This window comes from Brassica oleracea, chromosome C3 (genome assembly GCF_000695525.1).
Source record: "Brassica oleracea var. oleracea cultivar TO1000 chromosome C3, BOL, whole genome shotgun sequence".
In the NCBI taxonomy this organism is placed as follows: domain Eukaryota; kingdom Viridiplantae; phylum Streptophyta; class Magnoliopsida; order Brassicales; family Brassicaceae; genus Brassica; species Brassica oleracea.
The window spans coordinates 2,982,144-2,999,061 of NC_027750.1; the positions used below are offsets into that span (position 1 = coordinate 2,982,144).

The 16,918-nt window shown below is 31.6% G+C and overlaps 1 protein-coding gene and 1 pseudogene across 1 annotated transcript; one reads left to right on the forward strand and one right to left on the reverse strand.

Moving 5' to 3' along the window:
- The first annotated feature begins 1,313 nt into the window (after positions 1-1,313).
- Positions 1,314-3,576, forward strand: LOC106331980 (annotated as a pseudogene).
- A 1,567-nt stretch (positions 3,577-5,143) lies between these two features.
- Positions 5,144-7,190, reverse strand: LOC106333323 (bidirectional sugar transporter SWEET15-like). Its single transcript, XM_013771787.1, has 6 exons — positions 7,064-7,190; positions 6,487-6,523; positions 6,154-6,364; positions 5,915-6,079; positions 5,697-5,816; positions 5,144-5,627 (listed from the first exon to the last, which is right to left on the reverse strand). The coding sequence occupies exons 1-6, from the start codon at positions 7,113-7,115 to the stop codon at positions 5,337-5,339; spliced, it is 876 nt and encodes a 291-aa protein (XP_013627241.1). The 5' UTR covers positions 7,116-7,190; the 3' UTR covers positions 5,144-5,336.
- Between the last annotated feature and the right edge of the window lie 9,728 nt (positions 7,191-16,918).

Consider the following 16,918-nt stretch of genomic DNA (forward strand, 5'->3'; position numbering starts at 1 on the left):
TTCTATATATACGAACGTTTGCGTTCGTTTGTAAACACACCATCCTTCTCCTTCAATAACACATCCTCTCTTCTTATCAATATTATCTTCTTCGTACGGGTATAAAATTTTACTTTATTTAAATTCCTGCGATATAATAAAATTCCAGTTCTTTTTATTTGAAATTTTTTGAGAGAAGATGAAATGTTTTTAACGAGGCAACAAAGACGTTAAGCGAGAGCGGATAGTGACACCGGCCCCCAAGGGGGAGTGTTACGAAAGACAAAAGAAAAGATGAGCCGCTTTCGTTGAAAATATAAAAAGATGTGGGGTCCACTGCACTATTTGCACAGTAAATTTCCTTCTATATATACGAACGTTTGCGTTCGTTTGTAAACACACCATCCTTCTCCTTCAATAACACATCCTCTCTTCTTATCAATATTATCTTCTTCGTACGGGTATAAAATTTTACTTTATTTAAATTCCTGCGATATAATAAAATTCCAGTTCTTTTTATTTGAAATTTTTTGAGAGAAGATGAAATGTTTTTAACGAGGCAACAAAGACGTTAAGCGAGAGCGGATAGTGACACCGGCCCCCAAGGGGGAGTGTTACGAAAGACAAAAGAAAAGATGAGCCGCTTTCGTTGAAAATATAAAAAGATGTGGGGTCCACTGCACTATTTGCACAGTAAATTTCCTTCTATATATACGAACGTTTGCGTTCGTTTGTAAACACAACATCCTTCTCATTCAATAACACATCCTCTCTTCTTATCAGTATTATCTTCTTCGTACGGATATAAAATTTTACTTTATTTAAATTCGTATGATATAATAAAATTCCAATTCTTTTTATAACACGTTAATAGTGATATAAAAAGAACTTTTTATATTACAGTGATTTGTCTGGGTCAAGACAAAAAAGTATGAAGTTGACAAAAAAACTTAATTCCGCTTATTATCACAGTGGAATTAACTTATAAAAAAGTATGAAGTTGACAAAAAACGTCAAATCTCATATTACAGTGATTTTATATTACAGTGATTTGTCAACTTATATAAAATTAACTTATAAAAAAGTATGAAGTTGACAAAAAAACGTCAAATCTTATATTACATTAATTTTATATTACAGTGATTTGTCTGGGTCAAGACAAGATATTTCTCAGATTTGTTTCTTCTTTTTTTTATCCACTGTGATAAAAAGCGGAATTACGTTTTTTTGTCAACTTCGAAATATCTTGTCTTGACCCAGACAAATCACTGTAATATAAAATTAAATATTTGCAGAAATAAGTTTTTTATTGTTCAATTAAAAAGGAAGTTTCGTTTCCTTGAATGGAAGATTATCTCCGTCAACAAGAAAAAGTTATGAGGAAGGATTTACAGAGTCTCCGCAACACGCATCATTGTTAATTTTTGCAAATGGTTGACAAAGAAAAAAAAAAGACTTTTCTTTTGCGAATGGTAATAGCGTGACACTCGTGAACGACGAAAATAAGCTGCTTCATCTCTCTCTCTCCTTCCTCTTAACTTCCATTTCGAAATCTGAAACAGAGTTAGGAATCTCAATTCCCTTCCTTTCTTTCTGGGGTATAGCCAAAGTTTCTGGCTTTTTCGTTCCTGTTCAAAGGGACTTTGCAAGTTTTTGATTACTATCCTTCATCCCTTGTGTCAAACTTTGAGTGGAAGGAGATGGGTTGTTTCTCGTGTTTTCATTCGAGTGAAGATGAGAAGCTGAACCCAGTTGAGGAATCCAAGCCTCAGAAACAATCACAAACGATAGTGTCCAATAACTTCTCTACACTTCCTTCAGGTTTCTCTCATCTCTTTTACTCGTGTTACTTATCTTCAGTTTCACTTGTTTTGATCTGATTGGGAAGTCCCAAGTTCGTCCTCAGTGTAAAGTTTCTAGCTTTGTGGAGAAAGATAAAGATCACATGATCCTACTGAATCAGTATCAGAATCTTACATTTGTTTGTCTTTGGGTTGTGCCCTGAAGACATTGATATTTAATATAAGTTTTTGTGATTTTAGGGTGATTTTGTTCTTGGAGTTTATGTTTAGTATTAGACACTAGAAGACTCTGGATGGATGCCTTTTGGTGAATTGAATTGGTCTTAGTGATGTTTCAGGTGGGGAGAAGAAGCTTAGCTCAAAGAGCAATGTAAGGTCAAAAAGAGAGCTGCTACTTCCAAGAGATGGGCTTGAGCAAATTGCTGCTCATACATTTGCTTTCCGTGAGCTCGTTGCTGCAACTATGAACTTTCATCCTGACACTTTCTTAGGAGAAGGTGGATTCGGATGTGTCTACAAAGGAAGGCTTGAAAGCACCGGTCAGGTACATTTCTACATTTATGTTAGTTAGCTTGATGACATTGCAATGCATATCTCTGATCTACTTTTCTTTCATCTTTATCAGGTTGTTGCTGTTAAACAATTAGACCGGAATGGTTTGCAAGGGAACAGAGAGTTTCTTGTAGAAGTTCTCATGCTCAGCCTTCTTCATCATCCCAACTTAGTCAACCTTATTGGTTACTGTGCTGATGGAGATCAACGCCTCTTGGTCTATGAGTTTATGCCCTTGGGATCATTGGAAGATCACCTCCACGGTAATTAAATCTCCTGTATTTTTTTCCTAATCTTTAGACCCCAAAGATTCTTGGTGACCAGAGGTCGTTAGCTCAACTGGAAAGGATTCCAGACCACTGTCTGTGTTAGAGGTCCCCAGTTCGAATGATCGCTGGGACGAAACTAATATTACATATTGTGGTTACGGGCTTCGGCCCAAACCTCTTATTGTGGTTACATACTGTCTCCACTAGAGTCATGGGCACTTATGGATACTGTGCTCCAGAGTACGCGATGACCGGTCAGTTGACTGTAAAGTCAGATGTCTACAGCTTCGGTGTGGTGTTTCTGGAGCTCATTACTGGTAGAAAAGCAATAGATAGTGAGATGCCTCATGGAGAACAGAACCTAGTGGCTTGGGTAAATAACTAACTTCATCATCGTCAACTTACTTTTACTTCACTAACCCTCTGGTTATATTCATTCATTCAGTTTCTTATTCTGTTATTTTTTGGGTTTTAACAGGCTCGTCCAATGTTCAACGACAGGAGAAAGTTTATAAAACTGGCGGATCCTAAGTTAAAGGGGAGGTTTCCAACACGAGCACTGTATCAAGCATTATCTGTGGCTTCAATGTGCATCCAAGAGGAGGCAGCTACGCGTCCTCTTATAGCAGATGTGGTAACTGCATTGTCATATCTTGCAAACCAAGCTTATGATCCAAACAAGAATGAAAGAGGTGGGGGGAAGTTAATAACAAGGGACGATGAAGGAGGTGGTTCAGAGAAGGAGGATTCACCTAGAGAGACGGCTCGGATATTGAACCGAGACATTGATAGGGAGCGTGCGGTTGCAGAGGCTAAAATGTGGGGAGAGAGTTTGAGGGAGAAGGGAAGACAGAGAGCAAGGAACTTCAGAGAGCAACAGTACCGGTTAAAACCGGTTTGGGTCTTGATACTTTTTTTGGTCTTATTTATTTTGAAACATAGAAAGAAAAAAACATTGTGACAAAGAGTTGACAATGTACATTATCTATATGATGTAGGGTCAAAGTAGGTCTATTTAATACTAACAAAACTATAATTGAAGATTCTGGAGAGTTGATGTAGGGTCTTTTCTAGTTTTGTGATGTGTCAAATGTGGCATTTTTGACGTTTGGTCGATGATTAAATTGCAAAGATCCAAGAATCAAGATTAGTGTTTAGATAGACCTTTTTTCTTCCGAGTGTTATGTGGTGTGGCTAATGTCCACCGTCGCTTAGTTTTGGACAACGTGGGTCACATGCCCTCGCATTCTGACAATAATTTTAAGGATAGGCTATTGAGATTGTGAGAGTATGGTTGGTCTTATCAAAGTTTATGTCGGGACTTGTTTTTTAACCTTTGAGAGTGTCCTCTCTTGAAAAGGATTTTCTTATCTAACTTTTGCTTCTTTTTTTCTTTCTGTCAATCACGTTCTATTACCTCTAAAATGACTTAAACTAGCAATCTTGTATATGATTCTTTTATATTTTGTAGATTACGAATTACGGAAATTTACAATCTATAGTTATAACTTGTCATAAACCGCAACCATTCATTTGTTCTTTAACAATTTTTGTTATATTATCGGATTATATATGTCGTTAATGTCCAAAACATAACTTGATTAACAAATATTTGATCATGCTATTCTTTTTTTTGCAAATAAATGAGTCACTTATTAATGGGATATTAATAAATGACCCAAAAATCGTTACTTTGTTAATTCTCAAAATCATGGGATATTATGTCGTCAATGGTCTCCTTGTACAATCCCCTATATATTATTTGAGAAGCATTACAACTTCTTTTTGTAGCCACGTGTCATCACTAGAATGATTCTTAGAATCATTAGAGAAATATGTTGGTCCATCTAATTATATAATAAGCTTTTTATTAAACTAACAATAAATTCATCATTAATGTACTTTATTTCAAATTTTATGATCCATGGTTTAAAATTTTTGTTATGACAAAATACAAACGATTACAAAAATTATATAAGTAAAAAGTCTAATTTAATTAATTAATAAGATTAATATATATATCGTTTTAAATTAAACTATAAACCTTATAAAATACAATATTTTAGTTTCAAAATTTGCTTTGAACAATTTTTTTGAACGATCATTGACAACTTTTTTTTTTTAATTATAAATTACTAAAACTATTAATCCCACAATGAAAATTTTGTTATCAGTAATTTAAATTTTTTACTATAAAAGATACAAATGATCAAAAAACTATATGAGTATAAATCAGTATTTAATAGACATTAATATTAAAAATATACTAAAATATATTATCTATGTTAGTATCATTTAAATTTAATAACATATCCTATCAAATAAAAAAAAAATTTGGATTAATACAATTGATTTATATGTTTGCACCAATTTAATTATATTTTTAATAGTTACTGACTTTTAATTATTTAATATATATTTATTAGTTTATAATATGTAAAAATATTTAATACATAAAATAATTTTTATATATAATGTTAATCCCGCGCAAGGCGCGGGTCTTAACCTAGTTTGTTTACTAATTGACGATGACATCTTGAAGACAAATGTAATCATAAAAACATGGACAAACGGCTTATTAGTAGAAGTAATCTAGCTACTGAGGTTTGCTGCATCAAATTATGTAGAGCACTATAGTTTCAACTTTCAACTTACGAACAACAATTTTTTTATTTGGCCGGCCAACGAGGCAAGAAAGAGAGATATTTTTTTTTGCTTCTGACATATCAACACTTCAAACATATTCAAGACGGGAAGTCTTCATGTGGCATTTTCCATCTTCAATTGATGGCTCCTCTTGTTTGGATGGATCTTCATGATGAACGGCGTCAGAGAGTGGGTCCACCGTGATGTCAACTGGGTGCACTTCCGACACACCTAACTGACTAATTACGACAATAGTCTTAAGTTGTTGATCTGATGAATTTATCTTTTTCTCAGCATCTATTTTCACTCCTGAGTTTCTGTAAACTCCGTACAGAACCATTTGTAACATCCCTAGTATGAATCCCACCACGTTTGGAATCTACAAAATCATTATTAAAACGACCTTCTTTAACAAAAAAATATACACTCTATGAAAATAAATGCTTACAGCTATGCATATGTCGTGGAGGAATGCGCCATAAGCGAACCACATAACGGCACTTATAGTGAGGAAGAACGAGAGGGTGAAGGGCATGAATTCTACACTCTTTGTCTTTATCACACGAGCCTTTTCACACCAACAAGAAAATTTAAAATTATTTTTGCCCAAAATTTGTATACGTTTTGAAATAAGTTTGTGAAGTTAATTTAATAAAATGCTTTTACCACGATCATTAGAGGAGCAGCGAAAACAGAAACAGAAATGGCAACACAAATCCAGCCAATAATAGAGACTTGGAGGCTAGGGCTTTTAACCGCAAAATGTGTAACCATTAGGATCAACGAGAAGAAAGCAACGTTTATCGTGAAGAACAACTTCATAGCTGCGATCTGCAATGTATAAGAGATAGTTCAGAGCAATGATTCCTTATTATCCATGCTTATCTACATACTAAGAAAATTACCCGTTTTTCCCTGGTGGCATAAGCGAAAAATAAGGCGATGTATATAGTCTCCACGATACAGCCAAAAGAGTTGATGGTAATCAGGAGAAAAGCGTCTTGCTTAATCAATGCGTAATAGAGCCATAGCATGCAACTAAATAGCGACACTTGGTACGGTAGTGATTGGAAACTTTCCGTCGATTTATTCTTGTATATTCTATAAAACGTTGGCCTTCAAAAATTCACAACAAAAATCAGAGAAACATTTCCGTTGCTAATCATTCTCAAATAATTATTTTCTTACATAACCATTATCGATAGTATAATAGTATACAGAAATTGGTATGTACTTACAATGGAGCGAGGAATACACAGAAGGATATTGCGTTTCCTGTAATTTCGTGAAATATAACCAACAAAAAGAAATGAGTTGATTGTAGACATAAAAGACTTCTAGTTTTGTGGAGACATGAGTAAATGTAAATGAACCAATCGGAGTTCCCTAACCAACCTCAACGGGGAGTTGAATGGGTGCATTAACCTCACTACACGTACCGAGTATATTATATGGACAATATTGCGTGACGATTTCAATTTGTAAAGCTTTCGTATTGATTCATTTTTGGGTAGTTTGGGATTTAAATACAGGATTAGGAGATCATTAATGATTCCAAATTATGAATAAAAACTTGAAACAAAGTAAGAAATATATATACATATATAAGTAGGTGGTTCATGAATCATGATAAATTAACTTCCCATCAGTTAAATTTGGTTTCTTAATTAGTACCTTTCTGTTTAATTCACGTCTACTAATACAGTGCATGGAACCTTACACATTATTGTTGCTGCCGCAAGTTCTTTAGCAAAAAGAGAATAGCTGAGGAACAAACTAGGATTTAGCTTTGTGGATGTATCATTAAAACGTTACCTAAGATGCCGAAGATGATAGCGAGCAAATGGTGATTGATCATGATGCCCATTTTAAAGAGTCTCAGTCTTTTTGAAACCCTAAAGCTTTTCTATCCCTCTCACTCTTTCTTTTTCTCTCTCTAAGATGTTTCTTTTTATTTCATGGAGGAAACTAATGAGTCTCAGGTGGTTTATATATACCTCCAAATTACTATTCATGTAGTCAAAATATTTTAATTTTAATTTTTGAGTTATTTGAAGCGTGTGACGTGTAGAGTATAATAAAATAATAATAAGAATCGAAAAGGCAAACGAACTCAGACTGGTTGTATGACAAGTGGAAAAATTAGTAGGAAGCGTTGCATTTTCTCATTCACTAAACTCTGCTCCTTTTCTTCCCCACTCGCATCTCACATGCACATCTACACAATTTCATTTCCTTCACGGCTTCTTCTTTAATTAACTTTCAAAAATCAGATTACCATAGTAAGTTTGCACTTTATAGTTTATAACCATACATGAATATCACGGTGACCAAAAGTCTACCCAACTTCGACCAACATAGTGGAAATCATCACTAGATTACAATGCAATGCGAATATTTTCTTCTCATCTTTCTTTTCTAACTCACATATGATTTGATTTGGACGATCCAAAATATCCACCTCGCTATTTGATGAAATATATTAAATATAGACCTAACTTACCATAATATAGGATTGTAGGCTTCATCATTGGCTATGTTTTTCAAAATTGTTTATTGTGAATTAAGTGTTGAGCAAATCTTTTACATAATTCAAAAAATATACTCCTAACATAATAATAGCACACACATTTTTTTTCTTCTAAAATCGCATTAATTAAAAGATAAAATAACTAAAACTACTCCAAATTCAATGTTTTTAATTACTCTAACTCTACTTTATAAATACGAAATTATAAACTTTAATCACAAAACTAAAATATAAAATGAAATATATTTTCAACTTTTTAAACTAATGCTATTTTGTAAGAAAAAAAATCTTGAGTGCTATTTTAAATAAAAATGTATTTTAGTACTATTTTAAAGTATATTTCTCTTATTATTATCTTACATGTATTCTCTCTGTTGTCCAAAAAGTATGCATTCTCTTTATATAAATAGATGACGTAAATGAAACAGTGAGGGTACGTTTAATATGAACTAGAATTTGACAATTGTAAAGAAGTCTAGGTGAAATTGATCATCAAAGAACAAAAATATCTAAAAATTGTAGATGATGACTAAGTTAAACCAATGCAATTTATAGGTGAAAGCATCTACGCTCAGATAATAGACGCCGTTTTCTTTAACATTATGGTATTTTCAATGATTAGTTAAAGTTGAAAGAAAAGAAAAAATTCCATTTGCATTTTCTGATCATAATTGTTTAGAAGAACACGTTTTTAAGCCTTGTACACAGAGAAATCGATAAATCATGCATGTATTAGGCACAAATCTATGCGTCAAAAGGAGCGTCGCGCGTGAGAACAATTAATTAAGTTGATAAACAAAAAATGATGCGTTATGAAGAGGCGTAATTAATACTAATTGCATGAAAATGAAATTCTTGTGCATATCACGTGACCTCTCCAAGCGTTTCTTTATAGTTTGTAGACACCCTGGAGAGCTATAGAGCGCGTCATCATATGCTGGCTGGACACTTCTCCCTCACTGTGCTTTCGTGTCTTGGGTATATTTTATGTCTCTGCTATTCTTCTCCTTTTTAATTCACATTTTCAGGACTCGATCGTTTTTTATATTGAACTTAATTTAATCTGAGTTAACACTCAGTCTTTTTGGTTAATGACATTTGATTTTCAGCGTACTTAAAAAACAAATATTTCAAATAAGGATGCATGTATCTATCACTTTTGGTAACTGTCTAGCGTAGTAAGTAATATCCACCAGTAGTGAGAAACTGGTTGAATATACATCCTCTTCTTTCGTTTGTTTCAGTAATACGATAAAAGGAATCAGATTTTTATTTTTTATTTTTTGACTGAAGGAAACAAATTATTTCGGAAATTTTTTGAAGAAAATGCAAAACAGTTCTCCATTTTCAAGGAAATGACTGGTTGGTTGTAGGTATTTTCTTTAACTTCTAAAGTTACAACCAACAAATTAGAAAATGACGGTAAAACTCCCATATTTTTTTTTAATGCTAAAAGAAAGGTAAAACTCCTACTATATATTAAGCAATTTATGAGCTGTAGAAAAATATACAACTACAACAGATAAAATTTTATTGCACAAAATTTAGAAGTAAATCTCAATCAATCACCCCCTAAAGAAATAGACAAGAGACGAGTGAAATGGTAGGCGAATGATAACAATGAACATCGGTTTTGTTAAATCATTCTTGTTCTCATTCGTTCTTTGTTCTCCCTCTCTCTATATCTCTAAAAAAATTTGGGTCGTGAATTTACTAAAATATGAGAGGTGCCACTTTTGTGGTTCTCCTCCACCTTAGTTTTTCCATCACTTGTTTAATATTTTTATTGAAACATTTTTCTAGTTTATCTTACAATTGTTTTTATTGATTTGTACCTAATATGTTTTTGGTTCACGTACGTTCTCATGCTGTATTTGCATGCATTTTTGCAATCACATTCCCGGCCCCTAACTTCTCTATTTATTATCTATTTTCATACGATCATATAGACCTACATATAATCACGAACGTTCAAATACATAAAAGAAAAAGAACTTACATAAACGACATATGTTATTTTCACTGACATGTATTATTTCATTCAATAATATAGATTTATCCCAAACCGATTGTGTTTATTTTTCATTTTTATTTATATATGCGAGTTTTTATGTACAGTACATCTTACTATAAAAAAGTAGACGCGTTCCATCATCGTGTAACACCTGACATAAATATAAATCACAGAATTTGTAACATCTCAATTAACTAGAATTTTCATATATCAGTGACTGTTATTGTCATATCTATTTTAAATCTCCACACATTAACTTTACATTATGTTATTTGTTTTTCAATGTATATCCATCGGGGGTTTTAATGGAAAATAGAAACTGAAGAATTTCACAAAAACAATGGAAATTCTAGCCTGGATTTTTGCTTACTTGCCCCCAAATAAATAAAAAGCAAAAAACAAAAATACCATCGGCTGATCAGACCTCAATAATTCAATTAACCTAGGTGACCCACGTTAATAAATGATGCTGGCGTATAAATCTGTATATGTTGCTACCACATAAAGGAATAATGACAAGCATGTGGGTGAAATTAAATCTCCCCGATCCTATCGTTTTCTGATTTACTCGGTCCAGGGAAGTCTTTTATTACGTACAAATGAAGCGGTCGAACGGAGTCTAAAATTTTAGAGGGTCTATATTTTTTTTGTTTTAATAATAGTTATAAATTTAGAATCATATATTTATAAAAAAGTCAGAATAACTATATTTTAGTTTAATCTTCGTATTTGTAACCTATAAATATAAATTAAACTTCTTTATTTTGTTTATATAACCAACTAAAATGCAATAAATTAGAAAATAATTAGTATTTATATCAATTATATATTGGAAAGTAAGAAATAGTTGTTGATGTGTGTTTGGATATTCAATGGTAGTATAGAAAGTTAGTATTTTAATTTTATTATGTTTAGGAAATAATTATCAATTAGTGATTATAAATAGGGAGAACAAGATATATTTTCTTCACCGTTTTTTAAATAAAAAATAGCAAACACAAAAAAGAAAACAATTAGCTTACAACTTCTGCCGACAAGCAAAAAAAAGAGTACCTTACCTATTAAAAGAGTATATTATAGCTTTATGTCTAACTATTATCCAGATTTTGTTACTTTATTATATTTATAGATTATAATTTCTGATTGTGGATAATAAACGTAAAAAAAACTGAAAAAAAGCTAGAAGAGTGGATAGAAGAATGATCAAATTTGATGATTTGATCAATAACTTTGCATTGAAAAATGCCAAATGATCAAGTTCAATGATTTGATAATTATTTTGTATTAAAAACTAGAAAATAGTGTTATTTAGATATAAAATAATTAAATTGATGTATTTATTTTATATTATAATGATACTTTGTTAAAATATCTAAATTATTTCAAATTATTAAAAATTGTCTTTTTTTTTCCGGAACAGGGTATGTATAAAGTTTGAAACGGCCCTGACTCCGTTCATACGAATCTAGTTTTACCACACACGCATACATTAATATAACTAAGTCAATAATGGATACGTATCTCTGGTTTGTTGAAGAATTGATATATTAATGTTCACCAGATATATACCACTACTTCCTAATGATCGCTCTATTGAACCTATATTAACTTGTCGGTATAACAGAAGCTTCTATGTATTTAGTATTATCATGAACATGGATTCATTACGATCGCTTGATGATTAAATGAATCAGTATTAATCAGGATAACATAAGTTTGTATGTATCAGTATTAATTATGAACATAGGCTTAGTGGAGATAAGCCAATATTACTCACTGTTCAGGCGAATGACTTGCATAAACTATTTAAATGATTGTACACTGTAAAGTTTTTTAACATTTGGCCAAATTGATCAACCGTTAACGAAAAAAAAAACTAATCAACATATCACTTACGTGTATTAGGCTATTAACTAAGGGTATGAATGGTGACCAAAGAACGACGAGGAATAATGCATTCTCTAACGTTCCTAAAAAAATTTACCTTTCATAAGGAATAATTTTTCTTTCTCATTCCCTGTCATTTCTTTTTTTGTAAAAAAATAAAAAATAAAATTATTACTTGTTAAATATGGGATGAAACAACATTTTCTTTCATTTATGTAATTTTATTCCTCACCGTTCATTTCCTATTCGTTCTTCTTGTTTCCAGAATCGCTCTTTAAATAGTCTTAAGAATGGTGTGTTTCTAAAGAAATTCCAATCGTACATATGAGTACATATGAATAATAAAAAACCTTAGAAAAAAAAGAATTCTGAAATGTTAGAAACCTAATGTGTTGTAAATTTGCATGTATAAAGTACGTATTTTGCCGTGTACTACATTAGTATATCAGTGACCAAACAGTATATCTTGATAAAATTTACAAAACTAGCCGATGAAGTATACTCATTGGTGGACAAGTATTTATGTAACCATAAGTGATGTGTAGATGTCTAGATGACATTAATACAATCAAACAGACATCCCTTCTGCCTGGAGGATGTTCAAGAACACATTTAATACTTTGAAAATGTACATTGGTAATTATGAAATTTTGGTCAGATAAATTAATTAAGGAGTAATAAAAGGGAGAAGAAAGCTAATGTACGTTGGTAGTGACTAATGACTGAAGATCGATTCTACTCCTGAAACTCCTTTTTTGTCGTTTTCTATGTTTTCATCTTCTCAAAAGGATCAATCATGTAGACCCATTTCTCAGGTTCCTATATTTGATAACAACCTCTTATTGAAAACCACCTTTTTATGGAAGTATGTAAATATAAGAAAATAAAGATAAGTTGCAATTTCCCTACTACAATTGTCGAAAACAAGTAAACCAATACGTGTATTTGTAATCGGATTGAACTTCAAATAAAATAATTATTATTATATTTTTTGTTTCTTAAGAATCGATGTTTTAGCTAGGAAGTAAATAAAATGTGTTTCAAAAAGAAGGAAGTAAATAAAATGGCAGGCAAGAGTAATACAATTCTAAGAAATTTAAAGTGAATATCTCAATCATAAAATATTAATAGTTTAATATATTTTTAAAAATTATTTTAAGATTTCGGAAAAAATATCTTATGGGGTTTTATTTTAAAATTCATATATTCTCTTATATTTATATTATTTTATTTATGAGATAAAATGTTTGTGTTACAGATTTAGACTGCAAAACAATGTGAAATTTATATTTATTCATCCCTAACAATCAGTATTATTTTGTTGAAGTATTTTATATAAACCTTTATTTAGGATATCAAATGTATATCGTAAATAAATACCGGCAGATAAATATATTTAAAATATTCGAGGTATCTAAGTATAATTATTTATTTTTTTTATTTTTTTTGTTAACCGTGGGGATCCGGCGACCGAGGTCAACCGACTAATCCCACGAGACCCGCAGCAGCCACGTAATTTCCTCCCCAGGAATTAGCAGGGAGGGCCCGGGTGGCCAACACGAGTCGAACCTGCGGGGAGAGTATTGGATTTTCTTCCTCAACTACTACTAGGCCAACCTCGTTGGTTAAGTATAATTATTCTTTTCACAAGTAAAGATGACTTTAAACAGATTTTTAGAGGTTTGCATGAAATAGCTGTTTATTAACTCCTAGTCTGTCATCTCAATCATATTGTATGTGCTTTTGATGTATTCATTCAGCCTTTGGCACGTCTCTTTTTTTGCATATATATGTTGTGTAATTAGGCGATGGTGTCCATGAATATGTTGATTTTCAGATGACATTTTGAGATAAAAAATTCAGATGATCTTTCTAATTCTTTTGTTTCCCATTGGATACCTAGCTCCGCTACTTTTCAAGTGTGTATCTTCAACCCCTTATGAACTTTTATGCACCTACCACTCCGCCATAATTTCATTTTATCCATATTTTCTGTTTTCAATATAAATAATTCGACCAAGAAAATAAATAGTATTTACCTATATATGGATAAAATGAAATATGGCTGAGTGTCACCCTCGAGTCAAATTTGGAAATGACTACACAGACACAGAGATATAATGACTCAAAGTTTGAAGGGCCCGATAAATTTTGGGCTCTATAGAATTTCATTAGAACTTGATACATATGTTTCAGACACAAAGAAATGTTGATCAAGTGGTCAGAAGATTCCACACGTACCCTTTAGTTATTGTCTTTTGGAAACACCTAGAACTAGAAACATCTGAACTCTAATTACATCACCTTTATGCTATATCTTTACAATTACCAGACAAACTTCCTAAGCTCCTTTTTCCGCTTAATATCTCGAGTGTTGAAGTCTACCTAAATCTTAACTTGAACAAATATCTGCAACAAAATGATAAAATTATGTTTTGATCAGTATCTATATTATTTGATAGCAATAATAATTTTGAAATTCATTACGTGTGTTACCGTTCTGGCTATTAATATGCATAATTGGCAGGACCTCGTTTCTTTCAAGTTTGGTATATGCTTATTGTCAAATAGAGAGCCCAACAAGTCATAATGGGTACATCACTTGACCTAAAGTATTGTCTATTGATAACATCAAAACCTCAGCTTCCACACAATAATTCTCAAATATTTAATTAAGTACTACACCAAAGACCTCAAAAAAGGCCCAACCTAAACAACACACATTCCTCCTTTTTTATCTTTGTGTACGAATTATTACGGCCTCAAAAAATAAATATAAAACCCAAACTAAGATGGCTAAACCCAAAATGATGTTTGATTTATAGTGTGGTCATTTGACTCTCAAGCCGAAAGTAAGCCAGTATCCAAACCCAAATTAAATAAACCAAATTTACATACTACCAAACTAAAATAAATAATCTAAAATGATAAAATACATACCAATTGGATAAGCCAAACGAAACAGTATTGCTCTTATTTATGTAGATTTCCATTGAATTAAACTAGACCAAACCAAAAGAAAATCATATCACATTCAATTTTAAACTAAAATGTCAATCTCTACTGAGAATAAACATATAATCCCATTGTATTTTATTTTATTTTCAAGATTTGAGAGAGAGAAAAAAAGAAAGTAAAAAAGAAAAGGATGATGAAAGTATAACCTTTAATATGCAGGAACTTTTGTCTTTCAAGTTTGGAATAAGCATCAGAGAAACAACTTTTCTCCCTTCTCAAAAGCACAACTATTTTCTTTTCCCCTACAAAAGAAGAGAAAGTTGGCACACGGATTGGTAGCAACACACGTGAGAGAATTTTTTCTTAAAACATCTTTTGATAAGTTTATAAGTTGTTCAGTCACATGCCATAAAAAGCCATACATGTTCAAGGCCACACCAAAAACTCATGAAAAGTAATCAATTAAAACATATTTCAGGTTGCTTCACTTAAAAGGATTCTCTTTCCTTTAGTGGGTTTTTCTTCAACTTCCAAGCTCACATATATGACATAAGCAGCAGACTTGCTGTATATTTAGGTTTCGTATAGAAAACGAGTCTAAGTAAAAGTAACTTGTTTTTGGTTTCATACCTAAGTATTGAAGAAAGATGAGTAGATAACGGAAACAGTAGTATTTTATAAGAGCATAGTGACGTTATCCTGAATAGTATTTTGTGAGTAAATATATTTAGATATTTATGGTTAGTCACATATATCATAGGATTTGGATCCATCATGAAGACGAATTTTATATTTCGATTCTTAATCTATTATAACCATACATATTGATAGTCTACTATACATGATGCTTTGTGCAAAGAGTTGAATTAAAAATCAAAATTAAACTATTTTGGTCGAGAGGCTTAGAGCATGAGTAGTGGGAGTAATTCTCATGATCTCTCAACATAAAAATGGTTAAAAAAGTAGAAAATAATGAAAGAGAAAGAGGAAATCAAAGGTACGATTCTTGAGGAGGAGACTTCTCTTAATAATTCATGACAATTGTCATGTTGTGAGTGGTTACAAATTTATTGTGTTTAAAATTTAATTACGTTATTCAATGACATTAATAAAATAAGTCAAGAGGCTCTTGTTAGAGATGCATCCGATGTGGATGCTGCGCTACATTGAAATATTATAATACTCCATCTGTTTTTATATGTAACTAGTTTTAGCAAAATAAGTTTGTTTCACAATATAAGATGTTTACACAATCCAAAGCAACTTTTACACAATTCAAAGCAGCTTTTACATTTATTACGTATGTTGTGACCAATCTAATAATTCATGCTTTTTTATTATTGGTTAAATTTATGTATTAAATGTTATTTTTTCAAAAGTAACAATTTTCTTAATATCATCACTTTTAACTAAAACTACTTACGTATAAAAACAGAGGGAGTATATAATAATCACACGTTCTGAACTATGATATGCTCATATGCTCACTTTATACTATGTTGTTGTTCTATCAGAGTTTATTTGAAGGCATAATTCCAGGGTAATTGAAGAGAGTTTTGAAACTTTTCCATGTTTTGGTTAAAAAGCATATTTGAAACTAATTAATACTAGCTATATATATAGATCAAGAATATTAATAAAAGTTTCTTTATGCAAGGATGCAACTTTGAGTTTGACAAAGTGTAGCTTCAAAATGAAGAAACTGAGATCATTTCGATAGGATAAAAGCAAAACCTATCTCATCCTTAAATATAGAAAATAAATTATAGTCAGCTCCGATATCGATTATGAGTGATGACTTTGAATTTTCAGTATATTTATTTTATTTGTCAAGAAAAATGCATTATTCGATTCTAGAAACTAAAATGTTTTAATCCTTGCAGTTTTTCTTTTCTTGTTCCAAACAGTTAAAACTCAAATCATGTACTTTCTTCAATCCATTTATTTCCAACGGGGACGTGAAAATATAAAATCTCTTTCAAATTAGAATAGCGGTTTCTATATATATATATAACCATATAGATGTTACTAGCATACTTGGGTAGGCGTTATACTAAATTGGATCGGTCATAAATGGCATATGATTGCTGCTTGTACGTGTTTTATGCAGGGTTTATGAATCATTACATATTTTTTATTATTTTGCCTGAATCTCGAACCAAGCACGAAACTTTCCAAACAACTGGGCGGGCAATTAATTTTATACGACCATCATCACGCGTTTGACAAGTGAGTAAATTAATACTCCATATATCAATTTCTGAAAATAAGATTGTTTTTA